We start from the raw sequence: 17399 nt of genomic DNA, 5'->3' as shown, positions 1-17399 counted from the left end.
CGACATATCAACGGCATACAAACCTGACCATACCATCGGAGCAATACTAAGAAACCCAAAACAAAAAATTACTCTGGAAAACCAAGGAGTATACAGTGTAGCATGCGGATCGTGCAGCCTGACGTATGTGGGACAGACCAACAGAAGGATTTCAGCCAGGCTCGAGGAACATCGTTTAGCCATAAGAAACAAACAAACAACATCTGCTTTGTTTCAGCACCAACATCAGACAGGCCATAAAATTGATTTCGGCACTTGCAAACAAATAGCTAATATTCCTGATTTTAGGACTAGGATTATACGAGAGGCCATCGAAATAGAAAAGTCCGGACACCTCAATACGAGAGACGACGCTCTGCATTTATCCAACACGTGGAGAACGATAATCAAACAGCAGAGCGATGCGCAGCAGCCAACGGGGACATCGCAACTACGATCGGGCGAAATGAACAACGCGACAATTCAGGGGGCGGAGCCACCTCCCCCCACGCACAAGCAGCACCGTTACCATCTCCGGCGCAGAGTATAAATACCGCACGCACCGCCGATAACCTCCCAGTGTTCGAAGTGTTTTCGGAGCGCGAGCATTGAAGATGCCAAGTGAGATTTTGGCGAAACGTCTGCAGGATTCCAGTCGGATGCAAGATTTGCAGGATTCCAGTCGGATGCAGGATTCCAGTCGGAGTTCAACGAGCGAACGGATGATATCCCGGAATATAGTGTCATCACATTTTTCCATCCGTGAATCAATACGTGAGAATATATATATATATATATATATATATATATATATATATATATATATATATATATATAGGTTAGGTTTGAAAGAAGCCCTGGCGAACTATGCGGCAACTTTGCAGCTGAAATGTAAGCAAAAATTGCGGGTAAAATCCCAAGACGTTCGTAATTGCAAACGTAACAGCGCAACACAATCTAATTTCAATGTGATGGAGAAGCGGAAATTAGGTAACTCCACGGTGGTATAAAACAAGGAAACGAATAAAACAGAAAAGCGAATAGGGTTTTAATTTATTGTCGCGTGGCATTTACCTTGCGGGTGACAACTTTCAAAACTAAATTAGTCAGTCATTCTTTAAAAAACTGGCACAACGACATTTTACAAACAACCCCACAGACGGACAAATGTAACTGTATATTGTTACGCATTCGTTTATGAAAATTTTAGATTTAGGAAGGCTTAACGCTTTGCGAAATAAAATCAAACAAAGGCGGGCGAAGTTTGCGAAGCGGAAAAGGAAAAACGACGGAACAAAGAAAATATTTATCACGAAATCAGCACTTGAACTTTCATCTGCGAAAGTTGACGGACTCAAATCAGAAAAATTGTTGTTTGCCGAGGAGAAATCTCGCATTTATTGGAAACTTCCCGTAAAATTAAAAGGTATACATAACGAAATTATAATGGCGAGTTTGTCTCGTATTGCAACTCATCTGTGGCACCAATAACGTCTACGCTACTCTATAATGACCTAAAGAATATTTAAGCCCCTTTCATTATTCTTTTTTAAAATTCTTTTCTTTGATAAAATTCCTGTCCTCTGATAAGTTTGAGAAGGTGGTATTTCTCATTACGAATAATGCCTCCAAAGTATTCTAGTCTTGTGCGCCTGACATGAGGGTCCGTGCTTCTGTCTGAGAAAACTATCTGATTCTAATGACTTTAATAGGTTTTTCCACCATAACAAAATGCCTGACCAGAAATTAATCAATTCTCAGCACAAATAAATTTGGTGCTAGCTACGCAAGATGAAGTATTTTGATATAATTAAAAATACAAATTCTACAACAACAATGGGCAAAGTATTCTTCCTACTCTTTCGAAAATGTTCGAAAGGAAACCGATAAGAGGATTTCTGGCAGAATACAATATCCTGCCCAAAAAGCAGTCTGGTTTTACAATTTGGACCTTAATATTGACAAAAACGAGGATGAAAATCAATGTCTAAAAATAAGACCATACTTTTGCAACCAAAATAGATATAATATAATATATGATAAAAAATAAATAATAAAAAATAAATATAATCTGTCATTGCCAGTTGTCTAACTTTGTTATCAAATTTAATTCGGAATACAATTTCCTCAATGTTATTGATATCAATGGTTCAACGGTCTTCTTCCTTTGCGGATCCACTAATAGAAATTTTCTCTATACCCGGCTGGATAGGCAGTCTTCCTCTAACTAACTAGAAAAACAATTGAATGTAAGGTTTAAGAAAGAATTAGGAAAATGTACTCTTTATAATGGAATACCCAGTAATTTTTTTACTCTAGCGTTCATAAATCACAACGAAAAAATAGTCATATGCAATTTTAGCCTAAAATTGAAAATAACAGGATAATCAGCACATTTCTGTTTTAAACTATTTAGGCATTGAATGGTTGCGAAATAAAACTCCATTTAACTTTTATTGTTTAATTGTTTAATTTAAGAAATAATAATAATAACTTAGATTACCACGTCTTCATTTATTATAAATTTTTTTTCGACTCCTTTTCTGGACATTTATTATAAAATAAAAAAACATATATTAGTGATGACGTGGAAATTGGTGTTCTTCGATATTTTGAAGCATATTGTGCCAATTCTATTTAATAACTAGTAAAAGACTCTAACCTATCCTTTAATATTGCCCAAAACATTTAAAAAAAACACACAAAACAAGACTTTTTTTGTCATTGGTATGTTATGTCAGTTGATAGGCCAAAACATAATTTTCTGTATATTTTATGGACAAACTTTTCAAATGCTGGGATTTATAATCTAAAAAATCATCATTATTGGTCAAGAGAAAATTTATTACTAGTACAATTTTGAATGGATTTCTAAATGAGCTTGCCTTCATAAGTAGCCAGAATCTCCATTTCCAACAAGATAGCGCACCAGCTCATAACTTCCGAGACACCAATCAATTTTTAACAACCATTTTCAACAACCTACTTTCTTATTTTCATGTTTTTAGGCTCAAATATAACAATAAAAGTAAAATGGAGTTTTAAAGAAATTTGCTGATAATTCTTATTTGTTCTATTGGTGATTTACGAACTTTAGAATAAACAATATACAGGGTGTTTCTGTTCAAAAGAGTACATTATTCTCATTTTTTCCTAAACCCTATATTCAATTGTTTTCCTGCTTTCGCCATGGCAATCAATAGAAAAAATGCTGCTTTAACCGACTTTGTATCTCTACTCATAACAAAGTGACCAATGATACTTTAAATGTCAAGAAAGATCGTCCAATAGATTCTATAGGTCCCCTCCCTAGTGATTACCATAAATTTAATAATTTTTGGATTTTGAATTCCCATGTTTCAGCTATGTTTTTCAATTTTATCCATCATTATTATGAAATAAGCTACTTATAATAATTTGCCATAGTAGGCATTCGTAGACCTAACCGATTTTGATGATAATTAAAGAGAATTTCCTAAACCACCCCGTTGTCGGTTTCAGTATTCAATAAGAAAACACAATAAGTGCGAAACCAGGAAACGAACCCCTAAACATGCAAGATTTATTAATGTATTTTGACAGCGACCGTATATTCGGCCTGCAAGTGGCTAGAAAATAAACGCAATGTACAACTGGAGAACAATTATTACGGTAAAGCCAAAAAGCTATTCATCACGAGTCTCCCTCCAACCCCCAACTTTATTAATTCCCGTTCTACACCTTACATTAATAATTGTTTCAGTTTCGAAGGCGAAGATAATCGGCAATCCCGAGCTACATATCAAGAGCGGAAGCGACATCAACCTAACATGCGTGGTCCTTCAAACGCCGGATCCTCCTAGTTTTATATATTGGTAAGACAAATTACTTTTCTGCACGTATACGATTGAGCCCACTGTTTATTCTCTCATTTAAAAGAAAATTCATTAGAAGCGTTTTCTTTGTTTATTTTACCCGGACGTTGTCATATTATTGTTGCTACGACAAAATAGCTTCGAAATTAATACTGTGATTAATAGGTCAAGAGGCAGCTATCGAACAGCGGCATAGCGAGCGGGGTGCATGGCTACGATTGTAATTATAATACATAAATATACAGTGCCCGCGTAAATCGTCGGACAATTCATTTATTTTTTGGGCCCTTGTATATAGGACCTATATAAAATATCAAAATGACAGCAATACCATTTTAAAAAAATACTTAAAATGGCGGCCTGCTGTCATTTTGACATTTTGAGATGGTTTTATGTCAAAAATTAGACGTTTTAATTATATACGTGCATTCCAAATTTCACAGTGCTATAAACAAGGGTGCAAAAAATAAAAGGGAGCACTATCATAAAACGGAACTGGGAAACAATTTTTAAAAAACAAAAACCAATCCCTAATATCTCAGTCACTTATTTTAACTGGTATATTATGATACGTACTGAATCTATCAACTCATTTACATGTACATAAAAAGAAAGAAAAAATATTAAATATCTTATTAACAGAAATATACTTTATTTATATAGAAAAGATTTATATTTACATTTCATATAAGTGTATATAAAAAATTTAAAAAATAGGCTTGACACTGAACTTACTCGAGAAGATTTTTCCTGTTGACTAGATATCTTGTCTTTTTTTTTAATTAATGGTGACAAGTCTTTTAAAAAAAGAAGAACAGTATTAGAATATTTAACAGTAAAAAATGAAGTGTTGGATAAATAATCCACAAAGGATATCAATCACCATGATTCGCGATGTATAGCAGGTTAGACGTTTATGAAAAAGGAGATTTGTGGAAAATATTGGTCAAATTGATTGACAATCTCATAACCAGTTTTAGGCAATATGTTAAATATTTCCATTTTTGCGAAAACTTGTTTATATGACTGTAAGAGAGACTCAATTAGAGGTACGTTTTGAATAAAAAATAATAAATAATATTCATAAAAATGAGCTCTTAATACCGTTGAATGGAAAAACGAGATGATTATTATTATAATCAAAATTTCGAGAACAATGAAGCAACTCTTTTAATAGCTACGGAAAGTTAAAAAAAATATCGGAAAAATATGAATTTGAAAAAATGATTAAAGCTGTCTCCTGAACATTAATTGAAAAGCAGTAACTAAATCTTAAAAAATATCATCCAAAGCTCTTTTGGTCGTAACTTCCCTACTGTCTAATTAATAATTTTTTTTCGCCTATTTTAATTCCAAATGTAAAATTTGAAGGGGGGTTTCAAAGAACTCAGAAAAAAGAAAATGATCAGAATTGATTATTAGGCCTAGAGTTTTAAGATACTGTCGACTTGGTTTCAACAACTTTATTGATTTTAAAAACTGACCATTTCTTTATCATAAACGGAAATAAAAATTATAACAAAAATAATTATAAATGAACCTGACATATTTAGTACCCATAGTAATAAATTTGAAAAGAATGATATTTTTTGTTTAAAAATTATAAATATAAATCACAAATTGTTAATGTGTCGAAGTACAGGCATGTGAGATATATATTACATTTTTTCCTCTGTATCCTGATAATGTGTCGTCGAAAAATGTGTAGTATTCAGCTTTAAGCTTAGCAATTCGCAAATTTGTACATAAATATAGTAAAGTAGTGGTCCAAGAACAGAACCTTGTGGTACTGCACAATGTCTCGCTACAAAGTTTAAATATTTTAATATATTGACTACGCTCCTTTAAGTAAGATTCCGACAACTACAATTTTCTCTTGGTTTAAGCTTCTTGAGACATTATTTACGAATTCCAAGGTAGCAGATAGAGTATACAGAGTATTTTCAATTATTTTAGAAAGAACACCTATCAGAGAAATAGCTCTATATTTATTTATTGATGATACAAACTTTTCTATTTTCAATTTTTTAAAGTTAACTAAATCCATCACACCATAACTATTATAAAAACCAATACAAGCAGCTTATATATACATATTTTTTAATATGTAGTCTCTGACTTTGAAAATCATTATCAGGGTGTTGACGTTCACGTGAAACGAATATACCGTATGTATAGCATTCATGCGATAATATTATTAGATCTGTAATTATTAACCAATTCAATAGTGAGCTAATTACTAACCCGGTCTTTGTGCACGGCAATTAATACAGAGAAAATTGCACGGGCTAATTGAAACTGATCGAAACAGTATTTTAAACTGACGGGATGTTTGCTAATTAATTTTGTTGCAACAGCATTATTATTCCATTTAGACGGTGTATTGGTGGGACCCTTGTTCAATCATGAAATTCGAAAAGATTTATATTTTTATTTTTTCCAATAAATGTACTATTGTCTTCAATATTTACCAATTTTCATAGTGAAACAATATAAATTTCAAAAAATACTAAAATTTCATTACGTTCTTTAATAATAATTCAGATTTTTTTTTATTTTTTGGAAATGTTGCTAAAATTTGGACCGAACGCAATTTTTTTCAATTAAAATCTAGCTTTTTTAAGATTTAAAAAATGTTCTATCCTAAAAAATAGATTAAAGAAATAATAACTTTTGAAAAACCTTCTGGGCAAAAAAAAATCAAATTTCAGCAATATTTTTAACGTGGTTTTATCTTCCCTTGGCCCTTTGTTCCTTAATCCTTAGTCAGCATGACCTTCAGTACGCAATACAGCAGAATGCTCCTCAAGGTGCGCACTATCACTATCACATGTGGATATACAGACGGCTCACAGTGTGATGTACCGTGGACAAAATTACCTAAAAAGTCAATTTTCAACTTTTTATTTTTAGCATTTTTGTTACAACGTTGGGCAGATCATTTGTCACTTAATAACATGCAAACATTATTTTATCTTGGTTAGCCGTGCTTTTGTTTAGCCACGCCTCCAAAGTTTGACAACTGTTAACGTTAGCCGAGAATTAAATATTTAGCGCGACTTTTACTGCTATTCAAAGTGTTTTTTTATGTGTTTAGTATTATTCTTTCTGTATAATTTAAAAATGATATCTTCTCAAGTTTGTAAGTACTTCATATTGTTATAAATTAAATTACCGTAAAATTTTCTTAGCGTATTTTATAAGTTTGTGCAGATTTTGTATCATTTTAAACTTTGTCCAAATTTTTATAAAATTCCCTTAGCCTCACATTCAAAATTTTTTAATATGCTATTCAAACACTAATTTACTATTTCCTTAAAAAAAACTACTTGCTTTGGGTTCCGATTAACGGAGTTATAATTTTTTTTTAGTGACAGATGTTACAATAAAAAATAAAGGCCCAATAGACGTTTGGTTAAAAACTCCAAAAGGTTATCGAAAACATTCGGTTTATGATAAAATCCTTTCCCTACTTGATATCGAAGAACCGTCCAATATTTTAAAAAATCAAATTATGAACTGTAACAAGATTTTTGGGTTAAAAATGGTCGCTAAATACGACAAAGCATGTCGCCCCCGCAAGCGAATTTTGGAAAAAGAGGTGGCGTGGGTGAACCAAATTATATATTACGAAAACAAGTTACCAGAAAATCCATGTTCAAAGTCCAGAGGAACTACAGTTTGCTTCACAAATTGTAGCTTCGGGAAGTACGAGTAATTAGGTTCAATCTACTGCAAGTTTTACTCCCACTGAAGCTTTGGCACTTATGTTAGATTTGGATATATCTGTCAGAAAATACATAATTCTTTGATCGGCCATTAATGCTAAAACTCAAAATTTTCTTCCCAGTTATTTTCAACTAAAAGAAGCCAAAAAAGAAATTTTGCCTTCCAATATCTGATATTTCTGCGGAAGTAGATTTGCAGGATCTTTTACATAAAACAATAGAATACAATACAATTTTAAATTTAACTAATTTACATGGTTCAATGGCTTTGACGGTAGTTCTGGGCATAGCCAATATAAACAAAATTTCAATAGCCCTGAAAGCACAGACGAGTTTTTATTCCTTATTGCGGTGGTGCCTCTAAGATTAATTGATGAGGAAACAGGGCAAGAACGATGGCGAAATCCTAGACCCTCCTCTACTTTGTATTGCAGACCCATAAAATTTTTATTTAAAAAAAAATGCTAATCTAGTACGCAATGTTGAAAAAGATTTAAAGGAAAAAATTCAAAATTTACAACAGTTTGCAATACAAAGTATGGATGGTATAAAATGTAATATCCGAACTGATTTGTGGCTAACAATGATGGACGGTAGTGTCACAAACATTCTATCAGAATCAAATTCGACAACAAAATGCGTCATTTGCGGAGCCACGCCTAAAGAAATGAACACTTTAACTGTAATTGATCGTCCATCCAACTCAGATAACTAGCGCTTTGGTTTGTCCACTTTGCATTGCTGGATTCGTCTTTTTGAGTACCTTATTCATATCGGATATCTAATGCCAATAAAGTCGTGGTAAGCTCGAGACACCGAAAAGAAGGCCATTGTAGAAGCCAACAAAAAACGAATCCAGTCAGAGTTTAAGGCTAAAATGGCTCTTACAGTGGCCAAACCAAAGCGAGGGTATGGCTCCTGAAATGACAGCAATACCGCCAGAAAATTCTTCAAAAACACGCAAATCAGCTCATAAATTACAGGTGTTGACCAAATGTTAATAGAAAAGTTTTCAATTTTATTACGGGTGTTAGCCAGTGGTGGTGTAAATTGACTAAGATAAATTTAAAATATTACTAAACGAAACTAGGAATATGTATTTAAATCTTTATAATTGATATAATATGCCAAACACTGTACACAAAGTTCTTGTACATGGCTGTGAGATAATCGATGCCTTCTCATTACCAATCGGTGAACATTCTGAGGATGCTCTCGAAGCTAGACACAAGGAGGTAAGAAGACATAGATTGTCCCACACCAGGAAATTCTCTATGTTAGCATCAAATAAGGATTTAATGCGCATACTTCTCAGTTCAGATCCTTTCATTGCATCTAAAAGAAACATAACTAACAAAAAAAATGGAATATGAAATGAAGATACAAATAAATATTTAAAGTATGACAAAAATTTCAGTTATAACAATTTAGCTTTAGACACGGAAGAATTCTCCAATTATAATAGTTCTGATGAATTTTTTGATGAATAGGTTTAAATTTTGTTTTAAAGTTTTTTAAATCTCTGTTTCGCATCAAAACTTTTCTTTTTTAAATTTTTAAAACCAGGTTTACCTACAGTTTTTTTTTGTATAAGTTAATTTACTTTTAATTAGTTAATCCAAAAGTCATTTATAAATTTGCATGTTTATTCCACTTCTTATCCATTTTAAGTTATAATATAATATATAAAATATTAGGAAAAGTTTTTGTTCTGGGGAGTAGCACCGCGGCTGCTGCGCCCTCTACCGAACACTAAATAAACTGCCAATAATTTGATGTGTGCTGTTAGTTTATGCCTTAAGTTATTAAATACCGTTTACAGAACTTAAATTAATGCTTTCATTTTTAAAATATCGCATTTTGTCTTTATATCATATAACACACTGTGCGGCTGCTATAAAGAATGCATAAAAAAAAACTATTTAAAATAATTTTTCATTTTTCATATTGGAGAACTCATTTACACAGGCAAAAGCAGGTGTGTGGTCAACAATCTTCAATTATATGGGAAGACAAACAAAAAAGATCATCACAACTTTTTTAGATCTCATTTGTTATATAAAACATGTATAAATAATACATTTAAAGTTATCAATATGTGTTATCGAAGTAAACATAGAACGTATATAAATTTATTATACAAATAAAATTTAGAGGTAATGTAGCTCTTTAAGGTGCATTCAAAAAATCTTATTAAAACATGTTTAAATTTTTTTGAAATTCAATCGGGGAACAGTTGTTTGAGTTTTATTTACACGCTGATAGCGAACACACAGATAGTTTTTATGTCTAATATCACACATCTGAAAGTCAGAATTCATTTTATTTTTTTTTCTTGCACACAATTGAAGGGACAGTCAGTATTTTGATTTTGTGCACCACATAAAGTGCGAACAATTTTCTTTTGAATTAAAAAAAATTATCTGCCTCTGTAAAGTCTCCCCAAAACAATATGCTCTATAATATCAAGTTAATGAAGTTACTAAAATAAAAAGTTAAAGCCGTCTCAAAAGTTGTCAGTTCAGTAAGTTTTCGAATCTGAAACGTAACTTTGTTTAATCTCCGGGCCAGCATATCTATATGTACTTGCTAGTTAAGTCTACAATTTATATATACAAAAAGACAACTTCCTATTTATTTTCATTCTGCATCAACAATCGCCCAAGTACTTGGAAATACTACGTCACTTAAAGTTCTACCCAAATTAGGCATTGTGTCATCTGCATATAAGGAAACTGTATGTGATCTTAAATTCGAGGATAAATCGTTAATATATATTAGGAAAAAAATTACACCCTGTATTGAACCTTTTGGCACCCCAAGCGAACAAAATGTGGTTCAGAAACATCACCGTTAGGTAACCTAACGATTTGTCGTCTCTTGTTAAGGTAAGATTTAAAAAAAAAATGAAGTACATGTCTACTACTTGAATTTGTCAGGTTTCTTATCACCCTTTACAACTCGGTCTCATTTGTGGGGTACATAAAGGAGAGAGACACAACACCAAAAACCACCAAAACGATTGAAAACTAAAAGTAAAGAAATGTTTTGAGCTACGGGATGAAGAAAGGAACTATGTACAGATCTGGACATCTGCCAGATATACATAGTTTCATGGCATTCTGTAGCAGTTTCCTGCAAAAGTTGATTTGATATCGCCTACTATTACGATGGTTTCTCTAGTGTTTTTTGGACACGACCCGGTATAGAAAACGCTATTATTTCTCGGAGAATCCAATAAAGATTTTATTATGAGACAGATACCGCTACGCTTTGAAAGTTTACACTAAAAATAAGGGTTTCTCGGTAAACGGGTTAAAAAAAAGGACAATCAACGATTGGGAATATAAATGAAAAATGCCTGATGGCAATTTAACTCGAGCTGCATTATCGACTGAAAGGGGCCTTGTTTGTCGGAGAATAATCATAAACTATACAAAGAGGACCCCAAATAGGGGAACGAAATTTTTGACTTAACCGCTTAAGAAACTTACGGTTTTCTATTTGAATAATAAATCAGGACAGGTGAATATAGGCGAAACGAACAAACCGTTAAAAAAGAATAAAGGACGTATACCGAAAAATGCCGTTAGCAGGAAGGGGGTTAATTGCAAGAACGTCTTAAAGCTAGGCGTATCGATCTCTACGATCAGAAGATTACCGTGAAGGCGAATTCCTAATGAATACTAATGATAGTTGGGTTGGTTTACGACACAAATCAGCCGCAACGATAGTTCATGGCAGAAGACTATAAAGTATAACTTTTTACAACTCCTAAACTGTCAAACTAAAATCTCCCTTTGCCGTTTCGTTTTGTTAGAAAGCAATATACAGGACGGTTCATGTTCACTGTTCTATCAACTAACAAATGAAGCTTTTCAAAATTCGCTATGCACAAATTTTAATATTTAATTCGCAAAAAAGTAATAATAATAATAATAATAATAATGGTAATAATAATGAACTTCATTTCACAATGTGTCATAAATACATTACCTAAAAATAATATACCAAACACAAAGGAAATCCGCGTCAAAAAAGAAAAAAGCACTAGATATTCTTACAAATTTCATTTACATCGTATTAATTAAACAATTATTTAAATATTACAGAAAAAATGTTCTATGGAGTAAGGTTCTAACTATAACAATAACTTTTTTATTGTGTATTTAAAGATTTTTAGATTAGTTTAGTTTTTACCTCATTTGGTAATTTATTATACAATCTCAGGCACAGTTAAGGTTAAACGGTGAATAGGGTAATTTACATTTAGGGTTCTGGTATTATATCTATCAAATATCTGCAGTTCCAAGTCCTTTCGATTTTTAAAAAACAATATCAATGCTTCATAAATATGTAAAGCATATACAGTAAAAATATCTTCAGCCTTGAACACCCCTCTACAGCTCTCTCTAAATTGCATTTTTTTAACAGTGCAAAGAGTCCTCTTTTGAACCACGAAAATTTTCTGTAGTTGACCACTACCTCCCCAAAAGATAATTCCATACCACATGCATGACTGAAAGTTTGCAAAATACATAATTTTTACAGTTTCCTTATTCATATAATTTGCAACGACTCTAATTCCATAACACATTGAATTTAATTTATTTAGCAGATAATCAATATGTTCAGACCAATCAAAAAATTCGTCAATTTGTAAACCTAAGAATTTAGTGCTATTTACAATACTAATATTTTCTTTATTTATCCCTATTCCTAATGGTATTTCAATACATACAGTATGACAAATTGTAGCCTTATAGTTACACATATAGTACAAGTTCAATCTCTAGACTAATCTTTTAAAGAAACTCCACAGGCTCCTACTACTACTACTATTCACGAATCTCCTGGATTCCTCCTGCATTTCACTAATATGGGAAACAGCCATCCGAGACATATTCATGTCCCTCCTTCAGCTCCGTCCCCCTCAAATAATATATAAGCAAGTGCGACCCAGTTTCAGTCAAGCTTTGAAGAAGCCAACAGGATGATTGGCGAAACGTCAGCAAGTCCGAGCAAAATCCGACGCAGGAGGAATCCGGAAGTTTTGTAAAAAGTATTACAGTAGCCTCTGGAAGTTTCTTTAAAAAATGAACAAGCCTATATGGAGACGACATCAAGCGCAAAAGCAGAAAGTTTGACACACAGTGACTTTTTTGTTACGTTGTAGGGACTATAATGTTATCCCTAATTATTTTTAAATATTCCATCATGGCAAAGCCTCATCTGCTTATAAAATTCTTCGTAAATCTAGTTTTGCCTTATTTCGTCATACCCGTAAAGAAATAGACCAAATCGTGAAATTGCTTCTTCCGTCTTGTCTACTAAAAATCTTCGTTTATCTTCTACCCAGAATCACATTCAAAATTTTGAAAAACTAACCTCAAGACTAGTAAAATTATTTCAAATGTCGAGTCTATCCTAAACAAACTGCCATCTCAAAGAGGAAAAACAAAAAAAAAGAAAACGAATTTTGCAAGTGTATGTCAGAGGAAAATCACTTTAAAACTTTAACATGGTGGTTACGGCGACAATCTTAGAAATTTGGAAATATTCTTCTTTAGCAACAATTTTTTTCCTTGCATATCTACATGAAGAATAGTTTCTCAGGCACTTTAATGTTAACTACTTCATAAGTTGGATTCCTATCGTAAAGGAATATTTTTCAAATTTTAGGAACTGCATCAAAAATATTTTGATCTCATTTTTTTGCATTACGAATACTCTTGTGTGTTTTTTATATATTAACAACCAAGTTCAAATTAGATGCCCATGATAACATTTCTTTAAAATAATTGAAGTCATCTTTGCACACTATATTATATTCTTTGACCAGTTTATTTTAAAATTACGAAATTCAAGTTTCCAACAGCGAAAAGTTCCGTTTGTTAGCTTCAATAGGGCACTCAAAGTGATTCACCCTATACACTTGATGGACGGGAGCAGGGAGGAAAAATTATCGGATTCCATATTTAATTTTACCCCTTTGAAATCTGATTAAATTCTATTAAAGCTTTAAATACGAAAGGAAAATAAACACCATCAAGATTAAGAATTATAACGGAAACCTTAACTGCCGGATTTAACGGCTTGAACGTGTAGTTTCTGAATTTCGTTCGCTTCTGCGTCAATATATTCAACTCTTCGTGAAACAAAACAGATAAATTTTAAAGTCTGTTAGTACTAGTGAATATTAATGCAGTTTACATTTGCTTATTGTTAATTAGGAGTCTATCGAAAAGTATCAACAAAATTGAAATTTCAAATACAACTACAAAAATCTATTATTAAAATGGATAAACAGTTTCTAGACTTCTAATTTTAAGACTCCTAATTATTTTTCGATTTTGAGTCAAACGGCTTATAATAAATAGGGATTTCAAAATAAAAAACAGGGACGTTTATGGTGGATTAATGGATAAGTAAAAAAAAACTATGATATAAATTATCTTCGCGTGATCATCACCCTTTCAGCAATTTCAAAGTTTTGAGCATATGCTGATTGCTTGGTTTTCTGAAGTTCCCCAGGGTTCTATTTTGGAAGCATTACACATTTTAACTTACACGTCTGACATTCTTAAGCCATACTTGAATTGTTGTTTATTCTAGATGATCTTGAATGTAGTCACAACATTCAACCCAAAATGAAATCCCACAAGATCGTGATCAATAATTAAGTAACAACCAGACCACCGCTTCAAACGATACTGGGGGTGGGGGATATTGGATACACAGCTTCGATTTTACGAATAAATCTTACAATTAATTATGGATAATCGCAGATCAAACTCTTGACTGGGACCTTCGGCACTGTACTAACACACAATAACGCGTTTTACCACAAACCGAAACTCAATTTTACGTACGCGACGCGCGTTTCGCCAACCAAAGCGTTATTGTGTGATGATCGCAGAATTACACTTTAGCTGCTTTTTAATAAAAATCATGAATTAATTCAATGTAATAGGTTATTCCTAATAAAATAAAAATAATCAGTAAAAGGTGCTCATGATTGTTATGATTTGGAATTCAGGCAAAAACTCATTATACCGCGACCACTTCATAAAATGAGATAGGTCCTTTAAAAAGATTCCGCTTATGAATGGCTTTGAGTGCATCTTCTAAACACTTTTTTTCTTATTTTTATATAAACAAATAGATGTAAATAATATCTAAATGGTTGACATGGACTTCTCTTCTTTTATTTTCTTTTTTGCTACTCTTTTGTATCGCTTTCCTATTTAGTTTGTATATTACTTTTTCTTAGCTGTTAACTGTTACTGAGTTACCATATCAAATAATCAACTACGTTAAATAACTGTAAATACGTTAATAAACTGTAAGAAATTCCCTCAGTAAAAACCAATATGTAGATTGTCAGTGCAAAAATAGAACTACATATTAAAAGATGAATTTTTACTGATGTAATTAATCAACCAAAGTTGACGTAGATAGATAAATATTTTTCAGTGGAATTATTATCTTCGTCAAAGGAGACAGCGTGAGAGTTATGAATATTTAACATCAATATTCGATGAAGGAGACCGACAACATCAGTCGATTATATAAAAGACTTTGCCTTTTCCCTCTATTCCGGGAAAGTAGAAAATGAGGAGAATCCACCCGGAAGCGGCAGCAGATCCCGCAATAACTTAAAGAATTTGTAACTCATCAGCGGATTAGGCGATTTCCAACCTGGGAAAAGGACTTTAAGACAGGGGATTTTTCAATTTCGGATTTGCATTTGTAAGGAAAATCGCATAATCGGACGCCTTATTACTTAGGAACTGTCAAAATCGCAAAATGCGTTATTTTTCCGTTTGATAGTTGGGTCGGTGTTGGTAGTTTCCGTCGGAAATAAAAGGAGTTTCAAATACGTTTCTCTTAAGCAACTTCAAAGGGCCTTGTATGCAAATTATAACCTTTATCCTCATAACAGATGGTGAATTCCTTCCAACTCAAATAATGGTCCCTTTTCCCAGGATAGAAACATTTATTATACGTTCACTAAGAAATTTTTGCATCCACAGTCCAAGAAAAAAGAGCTTTCTAGTGTGGAAAACAAAACGTGTGAAAAAATTGTAACTGCTTATTGAAAACCACCATTTAAAACTTAGTGAGGCAAATCAATGATCTGGAAAAGTTTCCTTGTGTGAATTTATAGAAAAGTTTTTCAGTGAGGCAGTAGTGGTAAGCTTTAAATCATAATTCGTTTTCGCTAGGTCAGAGTTTAGCGAAGTTGCTGCAGTTATTTGTTGATACAAGTTGAAACCAATGATTGACCGAAGTAACAATGTTTGACGTATAACTTGAAATGAATAAAAAAAGGATAGAATCGAAATTTCCGCTGTCCCAGAAATGACCATAGAGAATTCCGAAAATAAATTATTAAACGTAAACTTTTGCAATCTTCTGCTAAAGTATGATTTCACCAGAATTAGCGCGTTTTTTACATAAATATATTAAATAATACAAATATTTAAAAAATCCTGCGGAAGTAAAATCAACTCGCGAGGGCCAAATAAAATCAGACAGGAACAAACATTTATCAACATTTGTTCCTTAATCGAGCGTGTCAGCCCGCGTGGATATTAAAACTTTAAAATACATGCCTTTCGTTTACGCCCTAATTGATATTTTCCTTATCGATTATTATTAGGGAGTTGAAGAAGTAACGACGCCGAGTTTTAGTTAGATTAAACTAGGGTTTAATTAGAAAGTTGATTTCGGAAAGTTTTTGTATGTTTAATGCGTGGGGCAATTTTCTAATTTAGTGTAATGCCATCCAAAGCCGGAGAACGCTATAAGACAACAAATTATTTAATTTAAATCAATTACTTTGTTTCCCACCAACTTTTGCATATACTTTAGTGACATGGACAACTCTTCCAACTACTAAAGGAAATTTAAGGAGATACGTTATATATAAGAATTTTCGCTGATCGTTTCTTTGAAACAGTATAGAGTTCCTGTCAAAAGATAATTTATAGAGTGAGAAGAACAAATCACATCTTACAGTTCGGCTCAATATGCACCTTCGATGAAAATTCTTCTTGTGACAATTGTTGATGAATAAATTGCTGTTACGTTTGTTATTTGAACCTATCGTCAAGAATCCCTCTTAACCTTCTAAACTAAATAGCGTTTAACAATTAAATTAGAAAGTAATAATAATCTTGATGGTTTTAATAACGAATATATTATTATAGTTATTAATTACGAATAAGTTCAGACATTTTTAGATTCTAGATTCATAAGCCTAATATCCAGTAAATCGTTAACAGATGTAGACAACCGCAAAAGTTCAAATTTGTTCGAAACAAAGACTAACCACAATTATCCACCGCAGACCTAAAATATCGCTGCAATTTGTTGATGCACCCTTAACTTAAAACCGCTGTGTTTTCTTGTAAACACTACATGCTTCGTGGAATTCTTATCTTAGCGTTTCTAGACGAACTCAATGAGTTTCAAAAAGACAGCTCTTTGTCAATGGAAACAGTTTTTATTGCGTTTTTAAAAAACATCTTTGTGTACAACTTGCATCAAAGGAAAATAGTAGAGGTCCTTTGATTCTATTTATATAATGTATCGCTTTAAATTCTCAACCGGAACGTTTACCTTACCAACCGTTGTCTTCCCTCTACGATATTTCACAAGAAAAATACGTCTGCCAAGATTTAAACAACGCCAAATTTTGTTTTATATCGGTTTTATATTTTTATTTCTGTCAGTCGAGTCATAAACCCAGCGGGGGCTACTGTTTACAACGCGGAGCAATTTGTAATATTTCAAGCTAATTTGAACATTTGTTGCACTGTGGATAAAGGAT

At 32.6% G+C, this 17399-nt stretch overlaps 1 protein-coding gene across 2 annotated transcripts in view; it reads left to right on the top strand.

The window, feature by feature from the left end:
• The window catches only part of LOC132695877 (protein turtle homolog A-like), a 413609-nt gene that overhangs the window by 373099 nt on the left and 23111 nt on the right, over window positions 1–17399 (top strand). For both annotated transcript variants that reach the window (XM_060660435.1, XM_060660436.1), the window contains exon 5: window positions 3722–3833. In XM_060660435.1, coding sequence (XP_060516418.1) covers window positions 3722–3833 — 112 coding nt within the window. The remainder of the gene's footprint in view (window positions 1–3721; window positions 3834–17399) is intronic.

This window comes from Cylas formicarius, unplaced genomic scaffold (genome assembly GCF_029955315.1).
Source record: "Cylas formicarius isolate icCylForm1 unplaced genomic scaffold, icCylForm1.1 PGA_scaffold_12__32_contigs__length_19106922, whole genome shotgun sequence".
NCBI lineage: Eukaryota > Metazoa > Arthropoda > Insecta > Coleoptera > Brentidae > Cylas > Cylas formicarius.
Note: the sequence above shows the minus strand (reverse complement) of the source record. Positions and strands in the feature narration are given on the sequence as shown.